Genomic DNA, 10,338 nt, shown 5'->3' with positions numbered 1-10,338 from the left:
AATTCTTTAATAGCTTCAATTTTACTCGGATCCGTCTTTACCTGTCCGTATCCAATGATGAACCCCAGATACTTAATCTCACGCATGCAAAAGTGCGACTTGGCAATGTTTATCGTAACATTAGCCTTTCGTAAGTGTACTGCAACTTCTCTCAGTAACATTAAATGGGATTCGAAATCGTCTGATAAAATTAGTAAGTCATCGAGGTAAACAAACACTCTCGTACGCAAGTTAGCAGGTATCACCTTATCCATTAAACGACAGAGGGTTTGTGAGGCATTGGTTAGACCAAAAGGCATAACTTTGTATTGATACAGCGGTCGGTTAGGTATGGTAAACGCGGTGTATTGTCGTGAAGACTCCTCTAGGGGAATTTTCCAATAAGCATGCTTCATATCGAGTCCCGTTATGTATTTGGCAGGTGGCAATCGACTGAGTATCCCATCTATATGGGGAAGGGGGTATGCATCTTTTCGGGTATATTTGTTGATCTCTCGAGAATCAAGGCATAACCTATTCTTCTTCCCTTTCTTTACTAGGACGCAATTGCTACTCCATGGACTATTTGAAGGTTCTATCACGCCCAGCTTAATCATCTTCTCTACTTCTTCGAACATCACTTTCTCTTTCGCGGGGGAAATGGGCCAATGTCGTTGTTTGACGGGTACTTCGGCATTGATTACCATAGAATGTTGTATTAGGTGTGTACGACCTAGTCCGTCGCATTCATATGACGGGAAGGTTCTTATTACCGCCTCTAATTGGTTCCTTTGTTCTTCATTTAGGGAATGCATTTTAGGCGTTTCCTTCATAATCGTGTCGTCTCTATTCTCCAAACAGCTCACAGTTCCTTCTCGGGTCAATAATTGGGATAGAAGACCGAAATCTTTCCAAAAGTCAACTCCTAAATAAACATCTTGCTTTAAATCTGGTATGATAAAGAACTCTACTTCCTTAACTATTTTACGGAATTCAATCGGGACCACCAATTTGGACACTACGGTACAAGCTTCGTTGCTGGCAGTGCGTATGGTTCCCAAACACTTCTGAGATTGTGGGTGATGTGCTAAAAAGGTTGCTGCTCTCCCACCCAAACAACTAATGGTTGCTCCTGAATCCAGCAAAGCCTTATAAGTTTGCCCTTCGATCATTACCTCCGTGTACAATCGGTTATCTGAACTCAAAATAACTGCTGAGACTAAACGTTTTCGAACAGATTGGACCTTTTTCCAGAACGCTCGTCTCCGGACCGTCGATCGTTTGGGCTTAACTATCAATTTAAACCACGTATTCACATTTTCTGAATCTAACTCTTTGCTCTCCATCGTTTGAGTCGCTAAATCTATACCTGTACAAATTTGGTGTAGTATCATATCCGGTTTTACGTCAACTACCCCTTCGGAAAGCCCTCTTAAGGTAATTGGTTTACTTTCGTTTAGTTGCTGTTCTTGGTCGGATGTACTGACTGGGCTCCGGTCGGTACATCCCGTTTCAAGTTTTTCGCTGGGTTACATTTGACGCATCGAGGTTTATAAATATCCTTAGCACCACACCCATAGCAGAAAATTCGCCTTTCTCCTAAACAATCATCAAAACGATGCCCTTCCTGGTCGCAGTTCCAGCATACTAGCTTCTTACGATAAATCTGCGAAACGTCTTCTTCCTCCATATCTTCATGGTCCGTAAGTATTTCTGCTACATTCGGTTTGCTGAATTTACCTCGTGGAAAAGGCCAGAAAAGGCTTCTTCTCTCAGGCCAGTTCGATCGCTGATTTTGAGATGCAAGAGTTCATATCTGAGGGCCGTTTTTGCGTTACGTTTTAAAATGTCTACTAACTTATTTTCGCTAACCTCGTGTGCGAGCCTGGACACTAATTCTTCGACGGCCGTCTGGTAATCGTCAAACGATTCACCCTCTCTCTGACGGCGTTTTCTAATCAACTCCCACAAGTCGAAATCATCTTCAGCATAATCGAATCGTTGTCTGAACGAGGCAGAAAAAGTTTGCCAAGAAAACTGTGGGTTCTTTCTATGGAAGTTCCAAAACCAATCGCTGGCTTTAGACGAGAAAAGCAGATGCATATTGTCACAGAGTAATTCGTAATCGTTATTTAAAGTGGAGGATGTAAGTGAACGAACCCTGTACAGGAATTCGTCGACGTGCATAGCGTCTTTGGATCCGTCAAACTTTAGACGCCAACTGGCTAAGATATTAGCGGCCTTCCCAGGAGCTATTGCCCTGTTAGAGACATTTGGATGTGGTAATCCCCTTTCCCTTCCATTTTCTGAAGACAACGAGTTTCCTGTTATATTAGGCTCGTGATTTTGCCTTGTCGTCATCCTACCTAATTGTCCGCGTAGATTTTCTTCGATCAAATTCTTAACGAATGAACTTAGCTCCACCATCATATCTTTCTGCTCACCTTTTATCAGTGCTTGTATAACCTCAAGGGTTCTTTCCGGCATATCTCCTTCGCCCGACCTATGGCTGATACTGCCCAAAGAATTATCCCGAAATTGTTGAGACTGCAACCTAGTATGCATCCCTCTGCGCGATGTAGTTCCCCGTCCCTGTTTAGGCCTAGCCCCTCTTGACTTTTGATGTCCTCTCTCTAAAGCGTTTGACTCCGGGTTGGATCCCCCTTCTAACGGCACTATACCCGAACCCATGTCGGGTGGTAATTCGGCTGCTAGAGTATTCTCATCAAACGAAAGTTCCTCCGGATTCAACTCCGCCCTACATACGGGGCAATTTCTGTTATTTTTCACGAATTCTTTCATGCAAGTATCATGATACCTGTGCCCACAAGACGCAGTACATATTAGTTGACTTCTTCTGGTGACATGTTAAGGTAACCCAGTCAGTAATACGAGTTCTGATCACTAAATGTGGAAGTCCCTAATTATAGGACCAAAGCTTCAATAAATTCTACAAAATTTTCCTAAATACCCAATATTTGTCCTTTTCGAGCTTGACTCCGTCCGATATACGCTTTCTCTTGTCGCCGGAATATAACCTCAATGAAATCTAAATTGGTCTATGGTATGTTTATGTGGTCAGTAACCTTGGCAATGGCTAATTTCCAAATCTATATCTAGAAAATTAGACTTCCGAAAGCCATCGATACTCTTCCCTCATAAACTCTTTTGGGGTTATCCTATTATAATTTGGCCGACCTATCCGCCTTTGTGAATAGCTGTCGTATATTCGCAAATTAATTCTGGTAACAAAAAAAAAATCAGTTTCCATCCCTTGCTACCTGGCGGATTCTATTTGGTTAGGTATTCCGAAACTCAGAATTTTAAGCCCAAAATTCCATCAATATCCTCCGTTACAGTAGTTGGACGGGAAGTATTAATTTTAATGTGGAATTTAAAATTGCAACGAGCAAAGTTTTTGGGGGTTTTAACCAGTAGTAACTCGTACTCTGGCCCCACGTTGGGCGCCAATCTATGTAATGTGCCATAAATTCATATTCGTAGAGGTGTGAGATTGTATGTACGGATGGAGGTTGTACATACTTTTTTTTGACGGTCAGACACCAATAGTATAGCAGGATTTCGGAACGTGGACCTCTAGCTATGCTCTAACTAGCTCGCCGGAATGTCGTGGGATCTTTCCTACTCTCCTATCTGCTATACGAACACATTCGCAAAGATGTTTTAGGTACACTTGATTTAATGTTCAAAAGGAACTCTACAAAAGAAATCAAAAAGAAAAGAATGTGAATTTTAACTAACTGGTTAATCGACTACCGACAAATAGTCAGGCTATATTCCGTCGCTCTTGGGGAACTCAGATGACTTTGACCCCTTCTCTACCCTCCCTACCTTTGTATGCCGTTTAATCGACAGCATAACACTAATCGAGCGCATCTCTATTTGATCATCGGACTTCCTCAGGCTCTACTCAGGACAAACACGAAAGGTTTAATGTTTCATTATTATCTGCTAATTATTATTTAATAATTCAAAATTTAAGGGTTTGGACTTCATGGTTTTCCAGATAGGTATAAATTTAGCCTAAAGTAATTAAATAAAGAAGGAGGAAATAGTAGCAAGTTATACCTAGTTATATGTGTATATGTATATAAGACTTATGTGTAGAGAATATGGCGTAAAAGAAATTAAATTGGAAAGAAGAGAAAAATATGATAATTATATAACTAGAAGGCAAACGTGAAAGAAAAATTAGTAGCCGATCCGCCTTAAATTATGGCATGGATATGGTTGTTTTATATACCGGAATAGAAGTTTTATAAGACAGATATATATTTCGAAAATACTCGAGAATTCCGTTTAAGGAAGTTTCGTAACTCACTCATACTTTATACGAATTATCCGGCGTGTCCGTTGAGCTCAAGGGGCGACGTAGGAACATATTCTGAGGAAGGGAGAAAAATTATGAATATACAGGTCTTCACTTCTAATTCGGATGAAACACCGATTTTCTTTCCATTTCCATACCCGTACGACGACGATTTGCCACTCAACGGCTGATCTTAAAAAAATGTGGTTTTCATTTGCGCTAATTTCTAATTATGGGTAATTATATACATTATTGGTTTTTTTTTTTTTTTTTTTAAATCTAGACAATACAAAAATAGTTAGTGCGTAGCCTAATCTTTAATAAATGGAAAATCTCATGACGAGACTCAAAACTAATACTTTGGTACATTTTCACACGACGACTATTAAACGGCAGTGTGGATCGCCGCAGAATGATGTTTTATTTTCACAGTTTGAGAACCACTCCACACACTGCGAAGAACTACATGCGAAAGCCTTAGCCGCGCGCTTAATTCATAAGCGAGAAGGGTGACGAGTGCGGCATATTAGGTTCTCCGAATTCGCAAGAAAACCATTCTTCTCGTCTTACTCCAAAATGTACTTCAGCTCAAGTATGCCTCCACATAACTTCGGGTTTCACTCTAGTATATCTTCGGACGGCTCTTTCTGGTTTATTTGGTTGTAGTTATCGTTGGTTTATGTAGATGCTGGTTCCTGGGAAATCCGAGGTCTTTCCCAGATCTACTAAGAAATCGATGGACTTTGACGACCTCGTTCTTGGAGGTGTCGAACGTAGTAAGATTTCTAGCCCTATGATACGAGACTGTTAAAGCTGTGTCACTATTGTAAGGTCCAAATACCTTTTATTTTTCTTAATCCAAAAGGAATAATAAAGTCCACCAGAACTTCAATTTACTTGGCACGTGTTTGATTGCACAACGTTTTCAAATTCACTTGTATATATATATTTGTATAAAAAGACACATCCGAATTCGCACAGCTTCACTAGAGCAATGATCTAGCCAGCAGTTATATTACTTGCATTAGCCCTTACGATCGGAACTTTACCTTCCACAACCAACGGGGTAATCGTACGATTTTAGACAAAGCTTACACCTTGTTTCCCTAGATAACGGAGTAATCGTACGATGCTAAGCAAAGCTTACACATAGCTTCCACGACTAACGGAGTAATCGTATGATTTCTAGTAAAGCTTTAAAACATAGCTCCCACAAATCCACGCTGCTTCTCTAAATTAGACATTAAGCTCTTCAATGGAAGCTTTAACTACTGCTCTCTTGTAATTGATCTTTTATCTTGTTTTTGTAAAGAGCAGAGTTAATGTTAAACGCGAGGGCCGTACTTCCCAAGCTGTTCTCTGGAGTTTTAGAGTCACAACTGGCCACTACATACTCGTATCCATGGCTACCCATGGAATCCCCTGCCCTGTGGCTTTTTAAACCAATTTAGTAAAACAGTCCGACCAACAGCTCCAGCAGCAACAGCAAGTCAACCAGTCCAGGTCAAAATGCTGCTCCTAGATGTGTGTAATTAGACGTGACTTCTCCTCAAGTTGTACTTCAGATTCCCATCCTACTCGTACCATCCTCCACTCTCGAAAGGAAAGGACTTAAAGCCTTCTTAGCGCTGTTTTTATTTCGAGCTTAATTGTGCGAGGGATTGCCCTCTGGGGGTTGTCGGGTTACTGCAGATTGGGGTTAGAGGCCCCGGCCATGAGGCTGGATGGTGGGATTAAAGAACCTTTCAATAGATAACCTATTGGCTCGATCCTTTAGATGCCCCCTCCCATCAACCCTAAAGTCTCACCCACCACCAGCCTCAATTAACCACAGCGAAGCTTTCCATCGACACATTAGCATTAAGCGATTCTCTCCCTCCCCACCTAACCCCTCCCTCCTTATTCCGTGCCTAATAAGATTATCAGTTAACTCAGTCGCCACGAACAGCTACTTTGTGTAGCGGAAATCACAGCAAAGAACACGGCAGTGGCAGCGACAGCGGCAGTGGCAGTGACAGTGGCAGCGGGCACAATCTGGTACGTGTTAGTTCCAGCCTCCGCCTCGAGTTTCCCTTTTAGCCGAGCAAGACACTCCGTCGCAGGCTGTTGTTGAAATTGAAAATATGTCAAATAATTACACATTTTTATGGGAATTTTTCAATTTATATGCCGTCAAGTAAACCTGCGTGCATATCACTCTATTGACGTGCAGATAGGTGAATTTTTTCATTTTTCTACCGCCTTACTTCTGCTGCTACTTATTGACGATTATTTATGCAAATAACATACCTAAATTGACCTTGAAAAGCTTTTTCCGTTTGAAATGTAACCGACAATAGCTTTGGTAGATGGCGTGTTTCCCCTCAACGACATCTATGGGTGAAGTAATTAATTATTTAACCGATTGTTCTATCGAAAAATGTCCAGCTGTTTTCCTGCGATTACCCGGTTGATTCAAATTGAAATTCAAATTTTTAAATCAATTAAATGAAGAGTATCTGCTTTTGAATTGAATGCGCTCGTTGTTTTTATTTTCTTCTTTCTATAAATGCTAAGGAATCTGGTTACCTCGCTGACTTCCAATAATCTCTAATATAAACAATTTCCTAAACGCAATTAAATAACATTTGTTTGGCATTTTAAGTTTTGATGCAAAAAATCTAAAAAAAAATATTTTGACACTGACGCAATTCCCTGCCTAAACTAAACAAAAACGCGAAATAGAAACAACTAAATGCTTAAAAAAAATTTTAAGTGACGCCAAGGCTCAAATTCAAATATTAGCTACCTATAAACCTAATATTCTACCGCTATACTATGTCTACCTCGATCTACAGACCTATACAACGTGGCACTGGTCAACAAGGATAACGTTATCGTCAACTATTTCGCCATTGTGATTGGCATGGTGCTCACGGTGTACGGGACACACGAGAACGATTTCGTCCTTATCGTGAGTGGGTGCGACTTCAGCAGCTTCCTTCTTGAGCTCGTCATTCTTGGAGACATCGTCATACTTCTGCGTGATCTTCTTGTCCTTGTTATCCAGTTGGGTACCACTTGCGAGCACCAAACGATTCGCCAGCAGATGGTCGATAACATTGGGAATATTCTGCAGCGTCATGTCCTCGACGTCATTGAGTAACTCAAACAGTGGTGATGTCATGGGGCTGTGGTGCATCTTAGTGGCCGTCTCCATCATTGGGCTGGGCTGCAACAGCTGTTGCAACATGATGAATATCGGCGGTAGAACTGGCGAAGACGTGTGCATGCAACGGTACTTGTACGAGGTCATAGTGAGACCGCCGTGCGGATCGTTTTCGGGCTCGTTCAAGAGGAAATCTTCGGCCATACGCTGGGGCACCATTTGCGGTTGATAGTCGAGTTCCTGTTGCACGCTATCATCCATCATAGTGGTGCGATGCAAGCCGGACAGTAAACCCGTGATCAGTCCAATTGATGATCCCAATCGTGTCTTCTCGATTATGGGTCCGACTGGGCCAGTCACTGGGTGTGTTGTGGGGGTGACTGCAGGAGCTCCCGCGACGATTTCCTTGGAAGCATCTTGGCGAGTGGATGACTTGACCACTGCCTGGGGAGTGGCCGTAGTTTTGGCGGTTGTTGCTTCTCCCATCAATAAGCCAAAAGTGGATTGCACAGCTGTGGCATTGACCGCATCCGCAGACAGGGCATGGCCCTGGCCCATCCAAGGCTGCATCATCATCACGGCACCTAAACACCCCACAGAATGTTAGTATCGATTATATACAATATCCGATGTGGAATCCTATACTTACACCAGAAGATCAGCCAAAAATTGAACTTGGACATTATCAAAGAATCGATTGTTATTGATTAAAGACAGTTCTGCAAAACAAAAAACCAAAAAAATAACAAATAAAATTAACTTGAAGTAAAAGTAACAAATTTGTATAATTTCTCCGTAAAATATTTGACAAAACTTTCGCAAAAATTTATTAAATTGTTGTGCCTAATTTCCGTAAAATATTTCACAAAACTTTTTCAAATAATTTTGAATTTTTTCTATCAGAACTCACTTTTTCTGTTTTGACTGGAACATGTGCTCGACACAAAGATAGAAATAGGAATGATTTTCGAATTGATTATTTCTTCTAGGAGCATATTTCAGGATATATTTCCATGTATAAGCGGCCCGAGGCATTAACCTTTCGTGTCCTGCGCCGCTCTCGTGATTTTCCCGCCCTCTTACCCCTTTGTATGTTGCTGGATCGATACTGCATCTACGATCGCGTGCATCGCGTACATTATTTATTTGCCAGCACTTTTTACGATGTACGACGTACGTGCATCGCTGGTTCATACAATACCGACAACGTCTTCCCTCCTGCACCATGCATTACCTCATCGGCTTTGACCTGGTAAGTTATCCTTGTTTCCCCCCTATTCATCTATCCATTGACCATTTTTTCTTGGTTCTTCTTTTATTTTTGTATTCCCTCCAGCTCTCTCTGGACACAAACTGATATGCCGCGATCATTCCTCTTACCCCGTCTGGTAAAGTTATTAAGTTATTATTTATTCATTTTATTTACTTTATTTAACTCTTCCTTTCATTTTAGCTGGTTGCCCCCTTCGGTGGCAAGGAATGACTCTTGCGTGCCCGCGGACGCCTATATAATTAGCTCTTATATTCTTTGAGCACTAGGCGCTGAAGGGGACGGACAGACGGACAGACGGACGGACGGACAGACGGACAGATGGACAGACAGACATGGCTCAATCGACTCGGCTATTGATGCTGATCAAGAATATACTTTATTGCCTGATCATTATTTGCCGACGTATTACAAAATGATAGCGAGGATGGGTGTGCGGACGTTCTACGCTTACTGTTTACGAAGCTGTAAAACTGTTTAGGGACCTGGGAAAAACGTATCCTGCATCGAGATAGGTAGTTCTTATAGCATTGAGCATTAAGAACTGAAAAGTTTGACCGAGCTAATACATAGCGAGAGTGAGAAGTAGGAGAACCCACTTCTTGAAATTTTTTATAAAGTCTTGATTTTAAGTTTTTTAGACTGGATAACTCTTTGGTAAACCAAGGGGGTTTTCCAGATCTAGTCGGACAAGAAAGCGGGACACAAGAATCGAAAAATGTGCCAAGAGCATTGTAAAAAATGTTTGTGCCTTTTATGATATCAGTGCACAAGTACAAAGCGGACCAATCAAAATCCCTAATGAAGTTATTAAGCTTCGCAAACTCGGCTTTACGAAAGCAGCGGACACGTTCGGGCAGCCTACTCGACCGATCCAATACAGTTGGTCCTATATCTAGCGACACCTCGAAAGTAGGGTGGTAGGCGTCTTCAGGTATAGTGAGCGGAAGGGCTCGGGTTAACAACACTATGGTCGGATCCGATACAAAGCACAGATCAAGCAATCGACCCAAGGAATTTTTCACATGGTTGACTTGAGACAGGGATAGGTCAAGCAAGCCGTCAACAAAGTCATGTCGTGACATGGGCACTAGGATACTAGACTCGTTTACCGAAGACCAAACAGTTCCTGGCAAGTTGAAGTCACCAAGAACTATCATACGATCTTTATCAGATAGCGAGGAAGAAACAGCGGTTAAAGCGGACAAGTGCTGCTCATAAATTGAAATATCCGAAGAAGGTGGGATATACGAGCAAGTAATGAATATAGCGAAAGCGGGAAGAATCAGTTTTACACACAGGAATTCCAGTTCCTGTTGAACTTTGACTGTGAAGTGTTCCGACGTGAAGTAAGAGTCCACTGCAATTAGAACCCCCCCTGCACGTCGAGACGAACGGTCTTTTCTAAAAGTTGTGTACCGACCTGCCAAAACCTCGGAACTAAGAATGTCCGGCTTTAACCAGGTTTCAGTAAACACAATAACGTGGGAAGCAAATGCAACACTATCCCGGAAAAGAATGCTGAGCTTACTACGCAAGCCTCTTACATTCTGATAGGTTACTAAAAGAGAAGTTAGTTTTTTGGAAAGGTGGAAGCAAGACGGGAAGTTG

General features: G+C 41.8%; 2 protein-coding genes across 2 annotated transcripts; one reads left to right on the top strand and one right to left on the bottom strand.

Annotated features, from left to right (window-relative positions):
- Nucleotides 1-6,811: 6,811 nt before the first annotated feature.
- LOC117194021 lies at nt 6,812-8,459 on the bottom strand. The gene is made up of 3 exons (XM_033398648.1): nt 8,368-8,459; nt 8,107-8,176; nt 6,812-8,041 (listed from the first exon to the last, which is right to left on the bottom strand). Exons 2-3 carry the CDS (start codon nt 8,138-8,140, stop codon nt 7,149-7,151), a joined length of 927 nt encoding a protein of 308 aa, XP_033254539.1. The 5' UTR covers nt 8,141-8,176; nt 8,368-8,459; the 3' UTR covers nt 6,812-7,148.
- Nucleotides 8,446-9,005, top strand: LOC117194022. The gene is made up of 3 exons (XM_033398649.1): nt 8,446-8,709; nt 8,794-8,845; nt 8,911-9,005. The coding sequence occupies exons 1-3, from the start codon at nt 8,471-8,473 to the stop codon at nt 8,938-8,940; spliced, it is 321 nt and encodes a 106-aa protein (XP_033254540.1). The 5' UTR covers nt 8,446-8,470; the 3' UTR covers nt 8,941-9,005.
- Nucleotides 9,006-10,338: the final 1,333 nt, after the last annotated feature.

Source organism: Drosophila miranda, assembly GCF_003369915.1.
Source record: "Drosophila miranda strain MSH22 chromosome Y unlocalized genomic scaffold, D.miranda_PacBio2.1 Contig_Y2_pilon, whole genome shotgun sequence".
In the NCBI taxonomy this organism is placed as follows: Eukaryota; Metazoa; Arthropoda; class Insecta; order Diptera; family Drosophilidae; genus Drosophila; species Drosophila miranda.
Note: the sequence above shows the minus strand (reverse complement) of the source record. Positions and strands in the feature narration are given on the sequence as shown.

Excerpts from the sequence above, each read along its gene's own strand:
- LOC117194021 (XM_033398648.1), bottom strand. The coding sequence starts at position 8,140 with ATGTCCAAGTTCAATTTTTGGCTGATCTTCTGGT. Across the intron at positions 8,042-8,106 it reads TTTTTGGCTGATCTTCTGGT|GTGCCGTGATGATGATGCAG; the intron begins GTAAGTATAGGA and ends TGGGGTGTTTAG.
- LOC117194022 (XM_033398649.1), top strand. The coding sequence starts at position 8,471 with ATGTATAAGCGGCCCGAGGCATTAACCTTTCGTGTCCTGCGCCGCTCT. Across the intron at positions 8,710-8,793 it reads ACCTCATCGGCTTTGACCTG|CTCTCTCTGGACACAAACTG; the intron begins GTAAGTTATCCT and ends TATTCCCTCCAG. Across the intron at positions 8,846-8,910 it reads CATTCCTCTTACCCCGTCTG|CTGGTTGCCCCCTTCGGTGG; the intron begins GTAAAGTTATTA and ends CTTTCATTTTAG.